This window comes from Neomonachus schauinslandi, chromosome 14, assembly GCF_002201575.2.
Source record: "Neomonachus schauinslandi chromosome 14, ASM220157v2, whole genome shotgun sequence".
NCBI lineage: Eukaryota > Metazoa > Chordata > Mammalia > Carnivora > Phocidae > Neomonachus > Neomonachus schauinslandi.
In genome coordinates, this window is record NC_058416.1 from 71501240 (window position 1) to 71527427 (window position 26188).

Consider the following 26188-nt stretch of genomic DNA (forward strand, 5'->3'; position numbering starts at 1 on the left):
CTCCCATGGCTCCATCTTCTGTAGCAACACCGTCTGGAACACATAGCTTCTGCAGTCAATCAGGCAGAGGAAGAGAGAGCATGGCATATTGTAGTCCAGCTCTTAAGTGCTTCTGTCTGGAAGGAACACAGCGCCTCTCCTCACATTCCACTGGGCAAAACAAGTCACTTGACCACGCCTGACTTCTCCTGAGTACGAAATACACATCTGGTTGTAGAAGATAACCGGAGCAGGGAACATTAGTAAAGTCTGCCACAGATGGGGGAGGAAGGCAGTCCAAACCAAGCAAAGGGGATGAGAAAGTCAGGCATACAAGGCAGGGTGGGACTGAGTAGAAGGGCCAGAGGGGCTGCTTCTTGGCTGGGATAACGTGGGGAGCACGGGTCAGGGATGGCTGAGTTGGTGCTGGATCCACAAAATTTGTCAATGCCATTTTAATTGGTCCACGCTTTACTTTGCTGGCCAGAGGGACTCAGAAGGTGTTCCCAGGAGGTGGGACTGGTCCAGTTTTTAGAGGCTCAGCTCAAGGGAGAAGCAGAAGCAGTTATCTCTGCATTTCAGGGATTCTACCCCAGACCTTGAAACAAAAGAAATGTTTGTTTCGTATTGAAACTAACTCCCTGTAACATTCTCTGCATTGTTAACTTATGAGGGTGCCTCCCTCTTCTTATTGTGATCCAGAATGAAAACCAGCCATACTCTGCCTTCTCCAAACAGTGACTAATGGCGGGGCTTGGCCAGGCAGGCCCAGCGTATTTTTCACTCTGCTCTGGGCTTCCCACCAAGTTCTCTCGCAGTGGCCTGGCCACAGCCGTTAGGGATGACTGTGCCTAGCACTTCCTACCTCGTCATCCATCTCCAGAGCACCCCTCTCCAGCCACCTCCTTTTTAAAAGGTTTAATTATTACTTCCCCTACTTCATGGCACAATTAATCTTCCCCACTGCCTCAGGATTTACAGCCGAACAGGCCCCGGGAATTTCTGAGCTATTCACCTGCAGTCTTGGTTTTTAACTCTCCAAGGGAACGAGGAAGTGGGGCCATGTATGAAAGCAGTAAAATAACTTGGCTCCAGCGAGCTCCAGGCTGGCTTCTTGTCACTGTCATTCAGCCCACACCTTTGGGACAGTGACAAGTGGGGGCTGCAGAGGAGCTACTGTGCCTCTATCCAGCCTAAGGAGAGCCTTGAGGGCCAGGGATCAAGCAAATAGGGCCTCTCTGTTTCTCTTCCAGCTGCATTTTATTTCCTCCAAGTTTGGTTATCAGAGGAATAAGTTCTGAGGTTCTAATGTGCAGCATGGTGGCTATAGTTAATAATACTTACGGTATACTTGAAATTTTCTAACAGAATAGATCTTAAGTATTCTCACCGCAAAAAGGGGTGATGGATATGTTAATTATTGTGGCAGTCATTTCACAGTGAATATGTATATCAAATCATCATGTTATAGACTTTAAATATATACAGTTTTGTCAGTTATGCCTCAATAAAAGAGGGGGGAAGACAGGTAGTTTCTGGTGGAGTCTGTCTGCAGGAGGCAGAGATGGTGTGTGCAGGGAATTCCTTGGCCTTATTATAGTGGGCTCCTCAGGACTGAAACAGAAGGTGAGGGCAATCGGTATCTGGGACAGAAGTGCCAGTGAACTCTCAGTGTCACAGAAGACATCTCAAATTGCTGTTGAAGCAAAAGAAGATAACAGGCCCTTAACTTCACTTACCCTTTGGAGGAACAGAAAGAGCCTGGCGGGTCAGGTAGAAAAAGTGGACAGATGTAATTAAGATAAACAGCAGCGGAAGAGACACGTGATGGGCCAAGAGGTCTCCAGAGGTGACACGCACACAAATGGTTACATCTGCCTCCTCCTCCTCCATTCCTACATCTCTTAGGATTTCCCGGTCGCTAATGTACGCTTCCCTGATCTAGATACAAATTTAGCCAGACCAGCAATCTGTCCTCATACAGCTGCCACAAGATTGGTTTGCCACAACATTAATATGCAAAGGCATGGCCACCTTTCACTAGAAGGCATTGCAGCTTCATTCCAGAAGGGAAACGGGTGAAAGAGCATGGATTCCTGGGTCAGAAGAACCTAAGGTCCAGTATCCGTTCTGCCACTTGGAGCTGTATGGGCTTGAGTGAGTTCTCGAACCTTCTGCATCTCTGAGACCACAGGAGTGATCTCACAGGATTGTTTTGAAGTGTGCATGAAATTAGCAAGTAGAGGGCCAGGCACCGGTTTTCAGGAAAAGCTTACCTACCAGGAAGATGCTTGTAGCTGAAATCACATGAGAAATAATTTTGGAATTATCTGCATTTAAAAATTTCTGTACCTTTGCTGTCCTCCACTGGCAAAAAGAATGAGCTTGTCTCTAGGCTCATAAATAGTAACCTGAAGATGAGATAAAACATCCAGTTGGTTGCATTTCTAACACAGAGCACTTAGCTCTCATGCCTTTGATTCCAGCCATCTGTTTACTAAGCAGGTCTGTCCCCTCCTCCCCACTCCAAGCCTTGGGATATTTTAGGTGCAATGTGGAAAAATTCTACGGGCAACTTGAGAGGGAGAGGATCTGGGGAACCTAAAGAGCTGGAATAACGGGTGCCCTGAAGAAACTGGGGCCACTCCTCCTGGTGAGGAGGAGGATTGGGAGGAGCAGCTGTGAATACGCAGCGCTCTTTCTGTGGAGCACGTTTTTCAGCTGTTTTCACCACCCCCTCCCACCCTGCCTGTTTGAGTGACCAAATATTATCCTGTCCTTTAAGAGCCTTTGAAATTAAAGGTAAAATTAAATGTGGTGACTATAAAGAAATCAAAGCAATGGAACAAGGCACTGTGTTGCTCTCAGTCCTCCCAAATTGGGGAAGGACATGGAAGCTGGTATACCTGTCCACGCTTGTAACCAGCTGATTTCTTTCTTTCCTGAGGTCCCACAGACAGAAAAATGAACTTAAATATCCGCATCAGGACTTAGCTATGAGGAAGTTTCCTGATCCAAAAGGGACTACAGAAGAATGTGCCGTACAGATCTCTCTGCATATCTTGATTATTTGATTTAATTTTCTATTATGGAAGTTCTCTCTGTCTCTCACACACACACACACACACAAAAGGAATAGTATAATGAACCCCCCACATACTCATAACTCAGTTATCAGCATTTTGCTAAAAAAAAAAAAAACTTTGCTAATCTTGTTTCATCTATTTTCATAAACACACCCACACCCACCCACCCATACACGCTCACTTTTCCACCCTGTTAGAGTGTTTTTTAAAGCAAACCGTAGACACCATGTTGTTGCATCTGTAAATACTTCTGGGTGTATTTCTAACAGATGAGAACTTTTAGCACAGCTGCTGTCCCATGTCATACCTAGGAGACTAATACTAACAATTCCTTTATGCCTCCTGCTTATCTTGGATGGGCTGGCACAGCTGAGGGCGTGTGGGTCAAGAGTGCCTCCCTCAGCTCTGCCATGACCTCACTTCCTCTCACTGGGCCTGGGCCACAGTCTGGCCTCTTCCAGCTCCCACAGCTCATGCCTCCTGAGAATGGCTGGGGCTTTGGCTAGGTGGGGCAGAAGCCAACCTGTTGGAAAGCAGCAGGAAAGAACAGAGGAGCTCTTAAAGCCCCATTTGGATCACGTACTATTAATAATCAGCAATAATATTTTCAGTAAACGAGAAGAACGCTTCCACTGTTGGCGGAGGTGCACCGAGGCCCTCCTTCCAGAGAATTCACAGAGAACACGCAGCCAGAAGTCCCTGCTGAAATGCTAAATGTTCTCATTTCAGTAGAAATTCTGCTCAGCGCATCTTGTTCACACCTCCCTTGGTCTTTGCTGGTAATAGTTAATAATAAAAAGCAAACTATATTGAGCATTTACTATGTCCCGGGCACTTGTGCTGGCTCCTCATGAGCATGATCTCCTGGGCCCTCACAACAGTGTTTAAAGTAGGTGTTACTATTCCCAGGCAGTGACCATTCCTGTCCCCAAGGTGGAGGCCCACCGTGGTGATGTATAAATCCCCGTCCGTGTGTCCTTTCTCCATACGGCCTTGTGGGAACTTGGCTTTGTGAGGATCTTCTGCCCCACTAATCTTCATTTAATCCCCCCTCCCTGCAGCATGTGTCACCTAGCACACCCCTGCTGACAGGCTCTCTGTAAGTCTTCATCTGAGTGACGGCCCTGGAAAATCAAGCTGTGGTCTCGAAAGGGAAGGAGGATCTGCAGATTATCTCCTCAGCATGTGCAGTCACTCTGCTGGCAGTTCTCAGGGCCGCTTTTATGTTGCCTCAACAAAGAGAACGGCTGCCAAGAGTGTGTAATGTTCTGTTCAGAATTCTCCAGGCTGGCAGAGGCTGGGACAGTAGAGACACGGGGTGGATGAAAAAAAAAAAATCCCCATCTCAGCCAGGCCCGTCGCCTTCTGCCCTTGCCTGTGTCCGGAAGTCTTTGTTTTGGAAAATCTTCCTGATTCTTTATAGAGCCTTGGAAGTGTCAGATGAGGAGGAAGGGGAGTGCACGGGCAAGCTGGCTGGGGGTCAGATCATTTTGCCGTCACCAGCAGGCAGTTTCTTTCACAACTCATGAACCCTGGGTAGCCATTATCATCCCAACTGCTCTCTATTAACTAGGCCAGACTCTGGAGGCCATAAGAGGAAACATGGAATTCCTTTTCCTTTCTGTCACTCTCTAAATACTGCTGGTACCATATTTGAATAGCATGCTAGAGGTTACAAAGCTTATTGATATACACCATTATGTTTCTCATACCTTTTCTTTGAGATGGTATAACCTGACCTTAATAAGAAAAGAAAAACACCAAAAAAGTTTTCTGTTAGAAAAGAAAAGGAGGGGCGCCTGGGTGGCTCATTCGGTTAAGTGACTGACTCTTGATTTTGGCTCAGGTCATGATCTCAAGGTTGTGAGATCAAGCCCCCCCACCCTCGCTCCCCTGCACCGGGCTCTGTGCTGGTCGTGGAGTCTGCTTCCGATTTGCTCTCCCTCTGCCCCTCCCCTTCCCCTTCACCCCCCTGCTCATGCGTGTGCACTCTCTCTCTTAAAAAAAAAAAAAGAAAGAAAAAGAAAAGGAAAGAAAGAAAGCCTCAGAGACATAAAGTGACAATCTCAAAGGTACCCAGCTGAACGAGGTGGGAGCCAGGCTTGTAAAACAGAACTGCTGACTTAAAGTTCTGTGCTTTTCCATGATAGTGTGCCTTCCACATACTTAGCCAGTTTCCTCTTAGATGGTGTACAAGTGGTGAGGGCGGGGGGCTAGCAAGAGAGACCTGTGTCCTTGGTGGCAGGGAGCATGAAAGCTTACCTGAGCTTCCTCCACTGCCTTCTCTGAAGGGCTCACACTGCTTATTTCTTTTTAACATCATCCTGGAAACTAACTGATGATCATATTGGCTTAAAAAAAAAAAACCCTTGCAAAGAAATCTAAAAGCTGTGAGGGAAAAAAAAATCAATGCAAAGGCATTGCTGTGGGAGAAAGTGCTCAGAGGGAGATGTGGGCACTCCTGCTGTTGCCCCCCCACCCCGCCACCCCGCCAAGCTCTGGCTCTGTTCCTAACTACAGACTCTTGTCTGGGCAGATATTTTCCCTCTCATTTTAGAAATGCAGAAAGTGAGGACAGAGTGAGCAAATGATTCATTTCCTTGAAGGATTCACGGAAATTTGAAATCTAAAAATTTTCTCTCTACATAAAAGCAGTTTAGGGATACAGGCCAAATTCAGGTCTTTAGAACTGAAATGTTTGTCACTAATAATTTTTCACCTCTAATGGGGTTCCAGGTGATGCTAAGGTATTGCCCCTTGTGTAACTTAGACTTTCTAACCTTGAGACAGATTCTGCCTTCCTTCCAGCAAGGATACCGGTGACATCTCCAGCCCAGGGCAGTGACCAGACCCAATCCCCAGGAATATTACTTTGCTTGTTGGATCAGAGTTTTAAAAATCCTTTCAGTAATTTTTAAACCAAATGCTATGCATTCCTTATAGAAAAAAAAAAAACCCACTTAAAATACAGAGAAACAACATGAAAAAAACGGCAGTTCCACCACCCAAAGATTACTGCGGTTAACATTTAAATAAATTCTTTGCTGTATGTAGACATATAAATGTAAACATACATGTATATACACCCATTAATGTTTTCATTACAATGTACTGTTTTGTGACCATATATTCCATTAATATATTGTAATTTTTTCCATGTCAATATATCATCTTCCACTTCACCATTTTTTTAAATTAAATCATTTGTTCTAGGGCAAACTCAAAGGGTTTTTTTTTTTTCCTACTTCACCATTTTTAATGACACTATGTTATTCCATTGTATAGAGGACCATTATTTACTTAGTTATTTTTAAATTATGCAATACTTTACTCCTATAAGAAAATACCCAGAATCATTACCATCGTTTGTGTACTCTCTGCCACCTTGAGGATCCCCTTTCCTGGAAGCATATAGTAATTTCAGTGAGTAATATTTGAATTCCAGGCTGCAGTTTATGGTGCACTTGCACATACGTGATTTCATTTGATCCTCACTACTGCCCTCTAAGATTGGCACCGAGATGATTCTTTTCCTCACTTTATAGACGAGCTGTGAAAAGCTCAGAGAGGCTAAATGATGTATCCAGTACCCTGAGTGGAGCTAACATCAAAAAGCTGGCTGGGCCGAGAGGTAGACGCAAGTCCTGTGATGGGGCAGACCTCCACCCCAGGCAGGGGAAGACACGGGGAAAGAAGAGCAGCTCTTACATGCTCCTTTCTGCCCCCCTCGCTTCAGCGTTCATGATGTGTGCTGACATCATACGTTTCACGACCGGCTCCCTGATGACCCTGGCGTGCTCTCTGAGGGCAGACTTGCGTCTCCTTTGTCTATCCCTGCTGCCCACCACGAGCCTTAGCAGTAAATCCTGGGGCAGCGCGGGAGTGAGTGAGTGAGTGAGCGAGTGAGTTAAAGTGTCACAGAGAGAGGCGAATTGTGGGGCCTGGATTTTGACAGCTTGCTTTCTCAGCATGTCTATTTTTAGTTCAGACTTTTAACAAGAACCCAGCTTGGTGTTTTTGCTTTTTGTACTTCTGCGGGTTTTTGGTCACCACTGCAAAGCTCACGCATTGATTCATGGAAAAGTATGTTCAAATCCAAGGGCAAGGAGGAACCTGTTTGCATACTAGCTTCTGTCCATCTTTTCCAGTGCCCGCCACCCCCGCCCCCGCTGGGATGAACCAGTTCTCCTCAAAGGTGCCTCCCCAGTTACTTTGATGCTATCCCTTATTTGGAACTACTTTCTCTTTTTTTATATTGATGATATATGTCATTTTGAACTGCTTGTAGAAACAATAGCTTAGCTGCTAGAGCATAGTTTATGAGCGTTGTTTAAAGTGCTCTTATTATTGACTGTAAAAGCCGTAGAGCAGAATTCCAAGAAATTTTGGAAGAAAAAATCATTCAAATCCCATCACCTTGCAAGGAGACAGTTTCTATTTTTGCATAATCCCCTCAAGGTCTTGTGCATGTGCACATGTTGAATTTCCTGGTTGTTGTCCCGGGGAGCATGCAGCATTGTTTTCTGCTTTTTTCCACTATTATTGTAAGAACCCTTTCCCCCCATTTTTTTTTTTTTAAGATTTTTATTTATTTATTTGACAGAGAGAGACACAGCGAGAGAGGGAATACAAGCAGGGGGAGCAGGAGAGGGAGAGAGAGAAGCAGGCTTCCCGCTGAGCAGGGAACCCGATGCGGGGCTTGATCCCAGGACTCTGGGATCATGACCTGAGCCGAAGGCAGATGCTTAACGACTGAGCCACCCAGGCGCCCCTCCCCCCATTTTTCTACACAGACTTCATAATTATCTTTTAATGACTGCATAATCCTCTATTGAGTTGATATACCAAAATGTACTTCTACAGTCCCCCAGTGCTTGCCATTTAAGATGTTTCTGATTTCCCACTAATCTATAATGCTGCCAGTGAAGATTGCTGCGCGAATAGTCTTTTGCATGTGTCAGATGATTTCCTTAGAATATATTCCTCTGAGTAGGATTGCCAGGTCTGAGCAGGACCGTGTATGTGGTTCCTGTCGTCCTGCTTCTCCACAGGCTGTTCCTGTTTATGTCCGGCAGCTGATGTGTTTACCAATTTCAGGGCAACCTCATCAGTATAGGGTGCTGTTTAAATTTTTTGTTTGCTAATTTAGTTGAAGTAAAATGGTACTTCGGGGTTGCTTTATTTTGCATTTCTTTGATTATTAAAAGAAATGAGCCTTTTCCCCTGTGGTTACTTTTGTATTTCTTGGATATGAGTTGTCTGCTCACACTTACTGCTCTTTACCTACTTCAGTAAACTGGGGGTTTGATTTTAAATTTTTAAAAAAAAATCAGACCAAGTGAAATCCTGGAAATCTTTATATATCATAGCTATTGGATTTTGTCATATATGTGTCACATATTTTCCAGTATTGGGTTTGCCTTTTAATTTTAGATATATATTTGAGTACAGAACTTCTTAATTTTGTAATCAAATCTGTCTGTGTTTTTTTTCTGTTGCTTCAAAGCTTAGAAAGCTATTTCCCCTCCGGAGCGCTGATAAATATTTAATTCTACCTTCTGTTATTTTAAATTCTCTAATTCATCTGGATTGTGTTTGAGTATAAATTGAGTTGCAAATTACATTTTTTTCCCCCAAACTGCTCATCAGTAATTCTAACCTTTTTCTTTCCTTTATTCTCTTTCTCAGGAATCATACACCAGATGAAAGGCGATTATGATACTGCTCTGAAACTCCACAAGACCCACCTGTGCATTGCCCAGGAGCTGAGTGACTATGCTGCCCAGGGCCGTGCCTATGGGAATATGGGCAACGCCTACAACGCTCTGGGCATGTACGACCAGGCCGTCAAATACCACCGGCAGGAGCTGCAGATCTCCATGGAAGTGAATGACCGTGCCTCACAGGCATCCACACACGGGAACCTGGCCGTGGCCTACCAGGCCCTGGGTGCCCATGACCGGGCCCTGCAACATTATCAGAACCACCTGAACATTGCTCGGGAGCTTCGTGATATCCAGAGTGAGGCCCGGGCCCTCAGCAACCTGGGCAACTTCCACTGCTCTCGGGGGGAGTATGTCCAGGCCGCCCCCTATTATGAACAGTACCTCCGGCTTGCTCCTGACCTTCAAGACATGGAAGGAGAAGGGAAGGTCTGCCACAATCTCGGCTATGCCCATTACTGTCTTGGAAATTACCAGGAGGCGGTGAAGTACTATGAGCAGGATCTGGCTCTGGCCAAAGACCTTCATGACAAATTGAGCCAGGCGAAAGCTTACTGCAACTTGGGCCTAGCATTCAAGGCTCTGCTGAACTTCAGCAAAGCTGAAGAGTGTCAGAAGTACCTACTGTCCCTAGCCCAGTCGCTGAATAATTCCCAGGCTAAATTTCGAGCCCTGGGGAACCTGGGTGATATATTCATCTGTAAAAAAGATATAAATGGTGCAATAAAATTCTATGAGCAGCAGCTGGGGTTGGCTCACCATGTCAAGGACAGAAGACTGGAAGCCAGTGCATATGCAGCCCTGGGCACGGCATACCGGATGATCCAGAAATACGACAAGGCCTTGGGTTATCACACGCAGGAGTTGGAGGTCTATCAGGAGCTGAGTGACTTGCCGGGGGAGTGCAGAGCTCACGGGCATCTGGCTGCGGTCTACATGGCCCTTGGGAAATATACAATGGCATTCAAGTGTTATGAAGAGCAGCTGGATCTGGGGCAGAAGCTGAAGGACCCCAGTCTGGAAGCCCAGGTCTACGGCAACATGGGGATCACAAAGATGAACATGAATGTCATGGAAGAAGCCATCGGCTACTTTGAGCAGCAGTTGGCCATGCTGCAGCAGCTAAGTGGAAACGAGTCTGTGCTTGACAGGGGCCGGGCCTACGGCAATCTGGGGGATTGCTATGAGGCCCTGGGTGACTACGAGGAAGCTATCAAGTACTACGAACAGTATTTATCTGTTGCCCAGAGCCTGAATCGCATGCAAGACCAAGCCAAGGCTTACCGGGGCCTAGGAAATGGACATAGGTAAAGACGACAGAGGACAGTTGTGGTTGATCACGTGCACAAAGAGCATTTGTGGCCGTGTTGGCAACTTACTGTCTGCACAGTGGCTTGTTACCTACAAAGCATTTTCATACGTATCTTATTTGGCTCCCCCAGTGATTTTGTGAATTTAGCAGGGATATTATTACCCTTACGTTATGGAGGAAGAAGCTAAGCCCCAGAGGGGTTAGGTCGATGTCCAAGGTTACACAGCTTAAAAATGAAGGACAGCTGAGAGTCAAACCCAGGGCTGTCTGACCCCAAATGCAATGCTCTTTTGACCACCTCATAATGAGCAGGATAAAAGGGATAATGGGAACAGGAAAGGTGAATGCATCAATTCAACTGATGTTTTCTGAATGTCTCTCACATTATATGAACGTGTTTATTAATGCAACACATATACCCACCAATTACGTGGATTCCCGTTTTGTTGCTTTTAGGGAAAGCCACCTGAAGTTGGCAGGAGTGAATAAATGTATACTATCATCATTATGCTAGGCACCTTGCAGAGATATCTTGCTTAATATTTATGGCAATCCTGTATTACTCTACACTTATTATGACCTGCTATGGGATGTGGGATTTACTATCATCCAGAAACGGAGGCTCAGGGAAAGGAATTCATGTGCCCCACACAACTGACTTGGTCTGCCGCCAAAATGCATGCTCTTCCCAGTCCTATCATGTCATCTCTTAGCAGCACAAAAAGACACACTGTTGGCCAAGGTGATGCTTTCCTTCTGAATGTGGGGAACCCAAGAAGGTGTCTGTGTCTGCAGAATTTACGGCCCTTCCAGATCAGCAGGGGATTAGGGCTCCTGGAGTGGAGGAAGGGCAAGGGTCAAACTAAATCATCACCCACAGAGTGCTCTGAGAAGCTCAGGGTGAAAGATTTATAGCCATTGTAAAGTGATTTCAAAAACATAGTCTAAGCGATAGTGGAAATTGGGAGGCCCGAAGAACCAAACAGTTCACTTGCTATCATTGTGCCTATTAATATATTTTATGTTTCCTCTGGGGTGTATATCCCATTGAATCTCAAGCTCTTGGGAGGGTCACTAAGGGATGACTTTTGAATTGCTTTCCAGATTATGAAATTCCCCTGCATCTCACTCTAAGGGCACATGATAGATTTTAGCTAGAAGAGGAGTTAAGAGCTTCTATAGTAAGTGACAGTGACAAATGCTTTTCATTTTCTCGGGGGCTTTAGCATGTCTGCACCTGCACAAAATAATATCATTGCTTTTCTGTCTACATCCCCACAGGGCAATGGGGAGCTTGCAGCAAGCCCTTGTGTGCTTTGAAAAGAGGCTCGTGGTCGCCCATGAGCTCGGTGAGGCCTTTAATAAAGCCCAGGCCTATGGAGAGCTAGGAAGTCTGCACAGCCAATTAGGGAATTACGAACAAGCCATTTCCTGCCTCGAACGCCAGCTGAACATCGCTAGAGAGATGAAAGACCGAGCTCTGGAAAGTGATGCGGCCTGTGGCCTCGGTGGCGTTTACCAGCAGATGGGGGAATATGATACAGCCCTGCAGTACCACCAGCTCGATCTGCAGATAGCAGAGGAAACCAACAACCCCACCTGCCAGGGCCGCGCCTATGGGAACCTGGGTCTGACGTATGAATCCCTGGGCACCTTTGAGAGGGCTGTGGTCTATCAGGAACAGCACTTGAGCATCGCTGCACAGATGAACGACTTGGTGGCCAAGACAGTGTCATATAGTAGCCTCGGAAGGACCCATCATGCCTTGCAGAACTATTCCCAGGCAGTCATGTACTTACAGGAAGGTAAGTGAAAAGGTCTGGGGTGGTCTCTCGGTAAACTCTGAGATCAAGTTCAGAGTCTCCTTGGAAGGAAGTATGCACAGTTTGAGAGTGGCCACCTCTGCCTGGAGTGAGGAGCTCAGAGGCCACATCATGAGTTCAACTCCAAAACCACAGTGTTCCTTAGTAGCACAAAGGCGTTCCCTCGTCCAGAATGTTTCCCGGCTTGTGTAACACTGGCAGCCAGCTTCCCAGGGAGCTGATAACCCTCCTTGCTCTTCGGAGCCCTCGCCCTTCAGAGCGAACGACACTTCCCACACGAGAGGAATCAAGTGGGCGCCTGGGTGGCTCAGATGGTTAAGCGTCTGCCTTCGGCTCAGGTCATGATCCCGGGGTCCTGGGATCGAGTCCCACATCGGGCTCCCTGCTCCTTGGGAGCCTGCTTCTCCCTCTGCTTCTCTCTCTCTCTCTCTGTCTCTCATGAATAAATAAATATATTTTAAAAAAAAATCTTTAAAAAAAAACAAGAGGAATCAAGTAAGATTCAGTCGCATAAAATTTAAGGGCCTGAATCAGAGGAAAGCGCCCATCTGTCCCAAGCCCCATTGTACTTCCTGAAAATATCTAAACTATAACAAAACTATGAAGAAGTGCATTATGAGGTTGCAGCTGAGGTTTAATCCAGGCTGAGGGTCACTCAAGCAGTCGACCAGGGTTCCTTCCCAGTGCTTATTGCCCATAGTGCTTGAGCTGGTGCTATGGCAGTCTTGTTCCAGACAGGCCCAGAAAGTGCGGCTACCTCCCCTTTCTCCTCCTCCACTCCCCCTCTTCCCCCCGCCCCCCCCTCCGGCTCCTGTCCTCTGCTGTCAGGTTCCCTACAGCCACCTGAGCCAGTCCTTGGATGCTTCCTTCCTCAGGAAGCAGAAGTCCCAGAGCAGTGTGTTGATCCTCCACCCCTTTACACTTCTCCTCTGGAAAGCACTTCCCCTCACAGGGGCACATGACATCCTCCCGTCCTGGCAGGGAAGAAGGGCAGATAGGATGTTCTTGGCTCACTAGTAAAAGGAAATAGTTGCTGATTTCCAAGCAAAAACTCCCATTTCCAGCTTCCAAGGGTCCATGCATGTCTGGTTTATTTAATTGGATTTTTTTTTTTTTAAGATTTTATTTATTTATTTGACAGAGAGAGAGACAGCAAGAGAGGGAACACAAGCAAGGGGAGTGTGAGAGGGAGAAGCAGGCTTCCCGCGGAGCAGGTAGCCCGATGCGGGGCTCGATCCCAGGACCCTGGGATCATGACCTGAGCCGAAGGCAGATGCTTAATGACTGAGCCACCCAGGCGCCCCTATTTAATTGGATTTCATTCTCACAGTAACCTTCAGAGGTGTATCTCTATTCCTGTCTGCGGCCAAATGACCTGAGGCTCAGAGAATACAGTGGCTTGGTCCTAACCATGTGGTCGGTTCGTGGTGGAGTGGGGACCAGCCCAAGTTTTCCAACCCCAGGAACCACACAAGACCCTGTGTGGAGTTGTTTCTAAGCACAGAGCAGGGTTGGAACGGTGATATATCCCCCATTACTCCTGAGCCCCAGCTGCGAAGCCAGGAGGGAGGGAAGCAGGAAGCAAAGGGGAGAATGGGCCCAGAGCTGGTGGTTTGCTGTCATCCTTTGTACAGACCAGGGATTGCTCTGGCCTGCAGGCTGAGAGATCACAGAGAGACTGGGAGCCACTTCCCAGACCTTATTTTGCTCCCACTCCATGGGCGCTCTGCTTCCATGCATTAAATATGAGAGTTGGCTTTGGGTTTCCTGAAACTTGACTGTGGTAAAATTCCAACAGACTGGGGCGATTTTCAGTCGAATTTGTGAAAACTATTAAATTCAGACCCAGCATATGACAACCTTTCAGCTGTGTTCTTTTGTACTTCCTGAAATATTGTTTCCATAAAGCAGCTGCTTTGCCTGAGACATTGTAACATAATTCTATATTTATGGAAAACTCTCAATTTCATTTTTACTGTTGTAATTTTAAGTCTCACAGAGATCTAAATTCCCATCATGGCATCTCCATGGTGTCTGTTTCATGGATGTGCTCCACCAGAGAGCCTGGTATGCCTCATGGGCCAGATTAGATGCCTATTCTTATGAGCTGTGACAGGTGCAGACACCTGGAAAGGCCCTTTCTGAGTTCTCTGAGTCAGGTCTGCAGCCTCTTGCATTGAGGGAACAGTTCAGCCAGAAACCACCTTGGTGCCCCCGCCCCCCCGGCTTTCAGAGTGGGCTGTAGGTCAGCATCACCCTGCCCCAGGGCACTAGAATCTCATAGGTGGGGCCTGGTCTGGGATTTTTGTATAAGCTCTCCAGGTGATGTGTATAGACAACCATGGTCAAAGCCACTGGTCTCATCCAGCTTTTTCTCTTTTTGCAAATGAAGAAAAGGAGCCTGGATCCATTTAGTGACCTACATGGAGTTATATGCAACTAGTTTCTGGGAAACCAGGCTTCAGGGATGCTGGGTGGGTGGGTGGGTTAGATTCCTAAAAGGCAGAGGCAGATAAGAACAGATGGGACAGATACCGTGTCTGCCCGGTGGCTTTTAGCTCTTCATCGGAGAACCTCTGACTATGGGCTGGAGTGTGTCCTACATGCTGGGGATCCAGCAGGGAACAAAGTCCCTGCTCGCACAGAACTTACCTTTAGGGGGGCTACCTCAGTGGATTTTACTTCCAGCTCATAGACCCAGATCTAGTAGGGATAGCTGCCTTCAAGAATGAATATGGTTAGTGTATTGAAGGTTAAAACAACTAGTATTCTCCTGGTTTTCACCCAAGCACCATCTTCTTCCATTTGTGTTCCTATTCTATGAGGTATTTTAACATGTGAATAATTTGCAAGTATTATTTTTGTTACCCAGTGACATGATTTAAACTTACAATGGTATTTGAGTTTTCTGAGTTAAGTGCGTTGTGAAATGCATAATATTTTATGAGCGTGAACCTGAATATCACTTTTACTATCCTCTCAACTGACTCAGTTTCTTTTCAGAAGTCAGAAATTGCATGGGCCCAGCATGCTCAGAGGCAGGCTCCCATCCACTCTAAATTAGATTTTAAAAAGGAAGTCGTTCCTTTGTGCGCACTTCTGCACAAGCTAACTCCTGTGTATAGAGAGCCAGATCATGAGGACAAAGTGATGCTGAGAACTGCTTAGTGGCCAGTACAATAAATGGTTGCCCTCAGATTTGGTTCTCCCAAAGCCCTGGAGGTTGCTGGTGTCCCAAAAGCCAGAAGCTTGCTGTAGGTAAGTGACCCAAACTGCAGGTGTCTGTCTGAAGGCCATTAGAATGAGGACAGTCTCATTTAAGGCTTTCAACTCATAATAGTACTTGTTCTGTAACCCTGCCGAGGCATATCAAAGTCTCAGCCTTAAAGGAAAAACAGATTGGACATGAAATGCATCAGTGGCATCAGTAACAGAAGGCAGGGTAAGACGGTGTGAGCATTCTGCTTTCAGGGGAACATCAGATGTGTCTCCCATCGACACTGATTGGATGCTATGTACGTGAGATAGGAAAGAGTATTAGCTTGGCTTCTGTACTTGGCTAGAACTGTAGGAAAAGCTTTTGCCCACGAAGGAATTCGGTTAGATAAATTTATAGGCCAGGAGTTTTCATTTGCAGAGCTAGGGATTTCACAGCTGGGAGGACAGCCAGGTTAGGTTCCATTCACATTTCAGTGTTTCTGCCTGCCCTGCAAACCTGTTTCCTGCTGATAGCCATCACCTGAGCTCTTGCTGGGGCATCTTGGAGTGTCCTGGAAAGGTCGCCACTAACACAGAATTGGAAGAGAATGCTTACTCTGCCTTGTCTGATTCTCCTCTTGTCCTGCATTTTATTTAGCTGTGTTCACATTCTTTATATACACCCCTGAGGCAGAATTATCCTCCAGGACTCCTTGGGTTGGGGGTGGTGTCTGTCTTCTGTGTGTCCTTAGCATTTCTCTGTCTGATTTCAGGCTTAAGGTTAGCTGAGCAACTGGGCCGAAGAGAAGATGAAGCCAAAATTCGACATGGTCTTGGCCTCTCCCTTTGGGCTAGTGGGAATCTGGAGGAGGCCCAACACCAGGTGAGCAGGAGAACCCCTGTTCCAAATGGATTTTGTTTCCAGAAGCATGGATGGCCTTGGCATTACTGTCCTAGTAGTGATGACATTCACTAGAAGGCGCTAACCTCTACCCTTGGGTTGGCGTATGGGATCTTCAACCCAGAAGTGTTGAACCATAGTGAAGATTCCTGCTCACTTATATGATAGATTTCTCAATGATTTCTTTGGCATTCTTGTGTTATGTGCTACCATTCCTCATTAAACCTTAATATGAAATTACATACATTTTATGACAGAAGTAATTCAAGAATTCATAATGATTGGATTTAATGCCTTTATAGGTTTCTAGACATATCAGTAGATACTTCCCTCTCTCACCCCCACACCCCCACACACCCATACACCCCCACACACCCATACACACACACACACCCATACACACCCACACAGAGTTCATGTTTCTGCATATGCACCAATAGTTGAAGAGAAGCCCACTCTCATTCTGGCTCTGGAGACTGGGAAGATCCTAAAGCTGTGGTTCTTCTGTCAAGCTGAAGGAGTTGTGAGATGGTGTCATCCAAAATCCCACACTCAGCTGCTTAGGCAGGGAGTAATTACTGCTGAGGCATTGTGCGAGGCCAGAGGCACAAGGACCGTGAATCAAGGCTCCTGTGACTGAGGAGGTGATGTGACTGAACTTGTGCCATGGCCTCCTGGAATGTGATGGTATTTTACTCCCCTTTTTAAACTATTAAAGGCAGTTTAAAGAATTCTTTAGTTCCTTGTTTTAAAAATTAAAATTTATATTGCTATAGTGATTTGCGATTTTCAAGTACTGTCACTCACTGAATTTATTCCTCGAATAACCCTGTGAGTTAGAATGACAACCATCCCCTTTATAGAAAAGAAGAAACTGAGGCTCCAAATCTTGCCCAAGGTCACAGGTTGAATTAGTGGTAGAACTGGGGATACTAAGTCTATAAGTCTCTTAGTCTTGGAATTCTATTTTTTAAATTTGCATGAACTTAAAGTTGGATACCACTTCCAGCATATAAATATTAGAGAAAAGTCTTGTGGAGAAGCCACCTAGAGCAGCAAGACAGTGTCTCTGTAGGAATGCCGAGCATCCGGTCCTGTGCGTGTCCCCGTGAGCAGGTGTGGCTGCAAGGGGAGCTTGTCCGGGGAAGACCTGTCCCTGATCACTGTTGCGGAGGGCAGTGTTTGATTCAGCTGAACTGCCTGCAAAAGGCCGACCTCCTCCTGAAAGGGTGGCTGCCTGCACCTCCTTCCCCCCACCCCAGCCTCGTCCATTTCCAGCCTGCCTGCCCCACACCCACTCTCATTCCCGCCCTTGGGCTCCGTGAGGCCAGGGGCGCTAAATTATGGTCGCTTGACGACAAAAGGAGAGGCTTTTTGTTTGTTTCCATCAAAATCAGCACTTGGTTGGATTAATAGCTGATTTTTTTCCTTGCAACTTTCAGACTAGAAGTCCATAACCCTTTTCTTTTAGATCCCCTGATCTAACTGAGCACATAAACTCTAATTTCCTGGGTGTGATCTGATATGATGCCTCTTCCAGTCCACAAGGACCTACCTGGAAATGAAGACTCATCCTTTTGAACCTCTTAAAAAAGTGTTTTTAGATTGGGGCACCAAGTTGGGTGTAGAAGTTGTCTCTGGTCAGTGCAGAAATGTCTCTGGTTTCTGGGGAATGAATGACGTTCTCTGTCCCCTACTTGCAGCTCTACAGGGCATCGGCCTTGTTTGAAACAATCCGACATGAGGCGCAGCTGAGCACAGACTACAAACTCTCCCTCTTTGACCTGCAGACTTCGTCCTACCAGGCCTTGCAGCGGGTGCTCGTCAGCCTGGGTGAGAGCGGCCGGGGTTCCCACTTCTTGCAAGCGCGCCTGCGTGTCTGAGTTGTTCCAGGGTTGCTGGGGCGGAATCTGATTCATTGTTACAACAGGCCATGAAGCCTGCAATCCAGTCATCGGACATGTGTTCATTTATTCAACAAACATGTGCAGAGCATGTACCAGGTGCTGTGTGCCTGTCCTGGGAATGAAAGGGAGGCCCGGTTCCTGACCTCCAGAAGCATTTAGCCTGGGGAAAGGCAGAAGTCAGTGAGTCCAGTACGGTGTGACTGGTGCTTGGGGTAAAAGAAACTCTGGTGCTGTGAAAACAAAGCGTTTTGGCAGGTGGACCCAGGAGCCGGAGGGGTGTCCTGGGGCTAGAGATGCTTGAGCCAGCCATTCCCCTCAGGTTCCCTCCCACCATTAATACCTGGGGAGAGAGAGTACCTGAGAAGATGCCTGGCCTCTTCCCTAATTCCTCTGCCCCATAGGTTTTTCGTTTGCTGTCTAGTAAATGTTTTTACTCTCTGGGTCTGCCCCTGGGCTGTGACCCAGTCCGCAATTGTTCGCCCAGGCCCCTGTGCTGCCTTGCCCTGGGGCGGCATGCATTTCCCTCACCAGGGCCTCCGCTGTCTATCACCCTTTTCCAGCTGCCCTCCCCTCTGCCTCTTCTCAGGCCCGTCCGGCTCTGCAGGCCATTTCCCCCAACCCAGAACTTGGGTGGAAGAGGTATTCACCAGAACTAACAATGTCTTTGAAGTTGGATGTTGAGGCCTTGTCAATAAGAACCTGTCCTTTGCTGTGTGTATCTGAATGCTCAGACTTCCCCCTTGAAAAATGTATCTATTAAATGTGCTCAGTGCCTGAGATTACAATTTATTATCTATTATAATCACAGTGTTAAGGCTGCCTAACACTTTGGGGCCGATTTTCCAATGTGCACAGAAATCATCCCTGCTGTTCCAGTTAATAACTTAATAGGGTAAAGAAGACATTTGCATACACACATGTAAACCCCCACTTTCTACTGATACTGGAGCTGCAGGAAGCTAGGCATCCTTGAAGAGCTGTTGGAGCTGCAGCATCTTGTCTCCTGCCTCTGCCGACTCTCTTTGGACCCTAGTTGGAGCAAATCTTCCCTATCTATATTTGTGATGCAAGCAAATCCTCTGCATTGTATTCCTTCTGAACACTCTAAACAATCCTCACTTGAAAGTATGTTGCTTTATATTTTTGGTGCCCTCATGTGTGTGCATTTAGCTTTTAAACTAGGTAACAGACTAGTCTCTTAGGGAAAGTGGGATCAGGAATTGGACTGAAAGACTGAGGAAAAGCTTTGAAAGAGAGAAGCAGTTTCAAAGAACTAAAGACTTCAGAGGTTTAAACCCTTTGCCTGTGAGGACTGGAAGAGAAGAGAAGCGAATGTGTGGGAGCCTAGAATGGAATGAGGTCTCAGCCCTAACAAAGCATCACCTGTTATGTATGAGGTACTTTGAATAACCCATTCAGGCATCCTCACGTACAGCACCTCGGTTAATCTGTACAGTAGCCCTTTGAGATAGGCAGGGTGACTTTTAGGATCCTCCTTTTGAGCCAAGGTCAATGAAAAGGAATAGGACACACTCAGCAGAGGGACTGGCAGGTGTAAAGGCACAGAGGTATCACTTGGGGTGGGGTGTGCCTCACACTGTCTAGTGGGGCTGGACAGTGCGATGCATAGAGGGGCTGCATCAAAGAGAGAGAGAAAGACGGTCAGGAGCCGGGTCCTATAGGCTTATCTGCCAAGGCCAAGTCAGAATCAGAGTTGAGCAGGGAAGTGAGAGGGTAACCAGCATGCAAAGCATTAGGTCCAAATAGCTAAAGTGAATGGGGTCAGATGCCAGGAGGCCAGGGAGCAACTCAGGATGTGGATTGGAGAACGAGCAGGGCTGAGGACCATCCCCTGAACAAAGTTGGCTCTCTTGGGTATGGAGTCGATGGGGGAAAGCCCGATGGCTTAGGGTGGTGGGGGGACTCTGAAAATATGGGGTTTTATGAGTGGCGTGGCGCTGTACCCATCATCTGAGGCAGGCGGTTGGTTGTGAGACGGAGACTGTGCCGCACAGAGGAGTGCAGAGACAGTGAGGTTTCTGCCCAGGATCTCTGTACCTGATGGCCTTCTGTGGATAAACACACTCCCCCAGGGACTCCTCATGTGTGGCTTTTGTTTCCTAGGCCATCATGATGAAGCCCTAGCTGTGGCAGAAAGAGGACGGACGCGGGCATTTGCCGATCTTCTGGTAGAACGACAAACAGGACAACAGGACTCCGACCCCTACTCCCCAGTCACTATTGATCAGATCTTAGAGATGGTTAATGGCCAGAGGGGACTAGTGCTTTACTATTCCCTGGCCGCAGGCTACCTGTATAGCTGGCTGCTTGCTCCTGGGGCAGGTAAGATCTCTCTCTATGGGAACTGGGCAATTAAGACACTAGACTGTGAAAGTCTAATGAATAGAGGTAGAAGAGGTGCATTACCTTAGATCAGACTAAGGAGCTGGTGTCGGCTTTCAGCAAAACCTCAGCCACGGCGAATATTCTGTGGTGGGGCATTCAATTAATAAGACAGCCCAGCTTTCTCATTCCCCCAAGAAATTGCTGCTCCTTGCTGGGAATGTGGAAGCATTTTTCAAGGAACATGAAGAGCAGGAGGATTAATTTCACCAGCAGCCCTATTTTTAGGCAGCTGTTGTTCATTAGCTAATAAAGCAATGACTGTTTAAGTCCTAACGAGTTCTTTCTAGATATGATTTAATAATTGTGACCCTTTGTCATGGTAAAGTTAGAGAGACTAAAATGATAATGGCAACTCTTATCACAGTATATAAATGAAGTCTAATGCTTGAAATTTCCGAGTTTAGCAGAACCCATTTTAACCAGTTCTGTTGTAAATCTATTTCCGAAGTAAAAATCCCCTTTGGTTAAATCGGCATTAAATGCTCAGGCTGTAACTGTTTCACTAAATACAGAACCACTAATTAGCTGTTAGGGCCATATTTTTTGCATAATAAAATGCTGATGGCTTTACCATATTGGAGACACACCAGATCCAATTAGAGTTTATTGACTGGGGAAGTGGATCTTATAATTGGGAATCTTGAAGAATGGGCTTCTTGAATATCTGTAAGCCAATTTCAGAAAGTTCAACTGCCAGGGAGAATTGACAAGATTTTCTCGATTGTGTTTCTGTCCCTTTGATTTAAGAAAAAAAAAAATGATGGCTGGATGACAACTCTCAGATGCCTCTTGGGTTCTGAGCACTCACACCTGTACATTTGGTGGCTTGGCATGATTTTTTATAATCTTTTCCCCTTAATTCCTTGTTTTTTATGGGCTTTCCATAAAGAACATTCTTATCTCTGACCTTTTTGCGCTGAAGGTGTTAGTTGTGATGTTCATGGTGACTTGGTGAGTGTCAGCTGCAGTGGAATGAATCCCTGTGTATACCCCGCCCCCAGAGGGGCCTGATGCCTAGGAGGACATGGCTGATGATGGAGGTATCAAGCTCTTTCTCTCTGTCATTGTTATGTTTTGGGGACATGATTTGACAGGTGGTATGTCCAAATCCCTATAATAATGAGCCATGTATAATAAAGCTCCCATTGTTTCTCTTTCCCGTCCTCTTTGCTCTTAATGAGACTCTGAAGCTTTCCCTGGGGCTCTAATCCAATCAGAGAGGACCAGCCTTTTCCAGGGCTGACACACCTCATTACCATTTGAGAATATGTCCTATGTTTATTGCCAGAAAACCGCTATGGATTGCTTCAGTTTCATACAGCCATAATTTTTTGCTCCTTTAATCCATTAATGATGGTTGGCCAGTTAGTCTTATTTAAAAATGGTTTGAAATATTTTTATCTGGCCTTTGTATGATGACGTATTTATTTTTGACTAGCTTTTGTGAAATAAAAGGTCTTTGAGTAACAATTTCTACTTGGCTAGTTATATTTTTGTTCAGGATTTCAGTTTCTGGGGAGAATATACCTTGGCATGCTCATGCACCATTCGGGAAAGAAAACTTTCCCTAGTTGGTGCTTCTGAGAAGCATCTGTTTGGAAATACATATGAAGTAGTCATCATTCCATGAGCTTCTGAGTATAGTGTCAAGAGCAGAAGCCTTATCTTGAACTCCCTGGTTTCAAGCACCAAACCTGAAGATGAAAGCTGTAGAAATGGGTACTGACCAAATTCTGGAAAGCCCTCTCGAGACCTCGGATTTCAGGATTTCTTCACACAGTTTGGGTGGCATGCTTGCCCAAGAGCGCAATCCCCTGTCTCCAGCCCTCCCTCCCGCAGCCCCGATCTTGCATAATGTTGGCTCTGCCTGTCTGGTTTCAGGAATTCTGAAGTTTCACGAACACTACCTGGGTGATAACGCGGCAGAAAACTCCAGTGACTTCCAGGCCAGCGGCAGCACAGCTCTTCCAACAGCCACCAGCTCAGCCCTCGAGCAGCACATCGCCAGTGTGCGAGAGGCCCTGGGGGTGGAGTCTTACTACTCGAGGCAAGTAGTACACCGTTCCCAGTTCCATCTTCAGATACAATCTCTGTATCTGAAGGGGTGTTGGGTTTTTTCTCTCTTTCTTTTGTAAACATCCTATTTGAGCTAAATGGAAGAAATCTATGGAATTCGCACTTTTGTGTGAAGTCTGTTCACGGTTGCTGCAGGAGAAACAAATATGTGTCCCTGGAGGGCAGACCCCTTCATGGGCTGTCTTTATTCCTTTTGGTAATTTCCTTTCAGATAGGGAAAGTTCTCCTCAGAGATGCGCGTTTTCTAAGGAGGGTTTGTTTGTAGGATGTTTAAACCTACACATGACTTTGAATTTAACATACCAGCTAATTAAAACTGAGGTGATTTTTGGGTTATAAACCGATTAATAATGAGTTTGTTTGTACTACAGCCGAAGCCTGTTTGAGAGAGTAATTTAACACTAGTGACAGGATCTGTGCGTTGTGGGGCTGAGGTGAAGGAAGTTGACCTCCCAGCATCGAGAATAGAGAAGGGAAGTGCTTTTTGCAAAGATTGTAAAAGTTATATGCTTATGGGAACATTTTATCATGATTGACTATTTTACATACAGAAAATAATTTCCACAAGCACCCTGCTGCTGGGGAAAATGGAAAGAAGAGGGGGCCATAGAATTGGGTGGTAGCCAGATTTTCAGGCATCTCAGCCCTCCATCCTGTGCTTAGTAAGTGTCAAGAAGATCTGTGTGTTGGAGAATCTTGTGTTAGCTGGTGTCAGGTCCCAGGGACATCTGCTTGTCTCTTGAATGATTTCATTTGCAATCATGGAAATCCTAAGACGTCACCGTAATTCTTTGGAGATGCTTATCCCAGACTCCTGAGTGTGTGTTGGTCAGTGCCAGCAGCTGGGTTGATCTTTGGGTGCTTATGAAGCTGGGGACAAGTTCTTAGATGAACTTGGATAATGTAATGTCAAGAGTGGAAGGTGCTGTCAGGTCTTCTAGCTGAACTCCTTTATTTAACAGAAGCCAGCACGGAATAAGACTGCTGACAGCCAAGTTCGTGTCAGAACTAGGTTCACAACAATAGAGATCTCACCCAGACTCCCAGGCCACTGCTTGTTCTGTTTTTAATTATCAAAATTAATATCATATTTGAGAAAATAGCCGAAGCATGTAAGAATGTCGTCTCTAGCTTCTGTGTGTATGAAGTATGAGCAGGCTTCAGCCACATGCACACATCGTTGTCTTATTTCTTCTATGACTGCAGTGCATCCTGGAGCATCCCTTTCCTTAACCCTGGGTAGCAGTGTGCTGATTACAGGGGCTTGACAGTGTGGTAACCCCAAGAACTTGGAAATATGGCTATTCCCTGAAATGTAATTACAGGTGACCATAAAATCGGTTAGGCCAGGGGTGTACAAAGCTGCTTCAGCAACAGAATGGCACTGCAGCCAGTCGGATTCCACTGTAACCTGACCAGAGTTATTGCGTATCCAAAGTGAGTGTTAATGGGGCGCCTAGGTGGCTCCGTTGTTAAATGTCTGCCTTCAGCTCAGGTCATGATCTCAGGGTCCTGGGATCGAGCCCTGCTCGGCAGGGAGTCTGCTTCTCCCTTTCCCTCTGCTGCTCCCCCTGTTTGTGCTCTTTCTCTCTGTCAAATAAATAAATTTTTAAAAAATTATTTTAAAAAAAAATGAAGACAACAAAGTGAGTGTTAAAAGGATGGTTGGCCAGCAGTAGAAACACAAAATGAGAGAGAGAGAGGAGGGCAGATTTGGCAGTGCTCGTTTCTGACACTGTCAGAGGGAAAGAGAATCTTGGCTAAGGGACTCGAAGTCCCATTGAAAGGCTATTCTCACAGTAGATCTGCAGTCTTCATGCTCTCTTATCCTTCCCCCCTTCCCTCCCTTCCACAAATATTGGAACACCTGCTATGTACTATGTACACTAGAGATCAAGAGTAAGGTGGTGAATAAGGCAGACATGGCTTCTGTTCCCAGGGACCTGAAAGATCGGAAACAACAGAGCACATAAAACCTTTTAATTAAAATTGACGTTGTGCTTAAAGGAAAATGCAAGGTGGATAAAAAATGTGTAAGTGGGGGTGGGGGATATTACAGGTGCTTTACGGTGTGGTGAAGGGGAGGGGATATTTGAGCTGAGCTCCGAAGGATGAGAAATAGAGGAGATGAAGGCCACCCCAGGCAGTTGCACAAAGGCCTTCAGTAATCATGGTGGAGAAGACCCCTCAGGTCGTCCCCCTGCCTTCCCTTGTCAGGTCCTGTGCTTCTTGTCAAACCTTCTGATTATCATTTGATTTCTCCTGTAAGTCTACTTGCAAATAGAGAATAGTGCATAAGAAACTGGCATTCTGGTCTGTACAGCTCTGCTTGGTTAATGCTCTCAAAGAGGCTTTGCCTCTATGAGCGCATTAACATCCGATTTTCAAGTTTGTAAGACCACCAGTCCAGAGCTTTCTCTGAGATGAGATCATGAAGGGACGCAGGCGTGCAAGGCCGCCCATTTGAAACCCCTGCACGTGCACGCAGAGGTGGTTTCTGTACGCCACCTCGGTTATAGCACTCTGGTGGCCACACCTAGGTCATCTCCATCCAAACCAACCCTGATAGGCCTCAGCCTGCGTGAAAATATAGATTTTACTTGATCCCAATTTTCATGGATCTAGATTAAGATTCATCATAAGAAGGAAGGGGACTACCGTTTGACTCTTCCCAGTGCCTGCCCCCACCCCCCATCAGGCACTATGTTTAACTCCAAACACTTGTGCCTACGTAGCTATTTTATATGATACTGGAGCTTGAGTGATTTTGCTTCCAGGTGACTTTTGAATAGAAAACAAATGACTTTTGGGTTATAGTTCAGCTCTTCATCAATGGTAGGGAGAGAAGAGAGACTGTAACTTGCTTAATTTGCCACATTAATCTTTTCCTCTCTGCTCTATACAGAAAGCTAGCAAGTTAGGATGAGTCCTTAGGGAGCTATCTCTAGGATGTTGGGTGGCTTGATGCTTAGCATGACTTTGTTGGGCTGCCCTTGGTAGCTTCGATACTCAGTTCAGACTGCCAGAAATAAGGTCTTTTCTGCTGCTTTGGACTAGTCTTATTAGAAATTTGTTCTTATTCTTTATTTAAACTCAAAATTGAACACTTCAGTGGCATGGTTTGAATTTACTAGAATGGAGTTTTGTGAGACTCTGGTTTCTGCTTCGTAGTTTCATGAAAACTGTATGAAAATTTCAATGACAGGTAAATTATTTTTCATCTATAAAACTTTAAAATATTTTTAAAGCCATAATGCTTATTAATAGTAAAGATACAGTGAATGAGCAGTCTCATACAGCAGGGATATAAAAAAACAATTTATATATAAAAGTAATTTGTCAGTAGTATCAAAAATCCTTAAATGTTCATGCCCTTTTACCTCCAAATTCTCATTTTGGAAATGGAGTAAGGAGGTATTCATAGGAATATTTATAATAGGTCTTTATATTACAGAAAATTTTATTTATTTATTTGAGAGAGAGCAAGTGGGGAGGGAGGTGCAGAGGGAGAGGGAGAGAGAATCTTAAGCAGACTCCATACTTAGCTTGGAGCCCTATGTGGGGCTTGACCTCATGACCCTGAGATCATGACCTGAGCTGAAATCAAGAGTCGACGCTTAACCGACTGAGACACCCCGGTGCCCCATTGTAGAAAATTTTAAAAACCTAAATGTCCACAATAATTGAATGTCAAATTATTTTATATCTATCCAATATAATATTACATTGTAATTAAAATTATTTTTAACAGAGAATTTTTCATCATATAGCCAAATG

General features: G+C 45.8%; 1 protein-coding gene across 1 annotated transcript in view; it reads left to right on the plus strand.

The window, feature by feature from the left end:
• The window catches only part of TTC28 (tetratricopeptide repeat domain 28), a 604133-nt gene that overhangs the window by 477977 nt on the left and 99968 nt on the right, over positions 1-26188 (plus strand). Inside the window, exons 7-12 of the mRNA XM_044921035.1 lie at positions 8754-10095; positions 11382-11905; positions 15895-16004; positions 17726-17855; positions 20054-20272; positions 22217-22382. Coding sequence (XP_044776970.1) covers positions 8754-10095; positions 11382-11905; positions 15895-16004; positions 17726-17855; positions 20054-20272; positions 22217-22382 — 2491 coding nt within the window. The remainder of the gene's footprint in view (positions 1-8753; positions 10096-11381; positions 11906-15894; positions 16005-17725; positions 17856-20053; positions 20273-22216; positions 22383-26188) is intronic.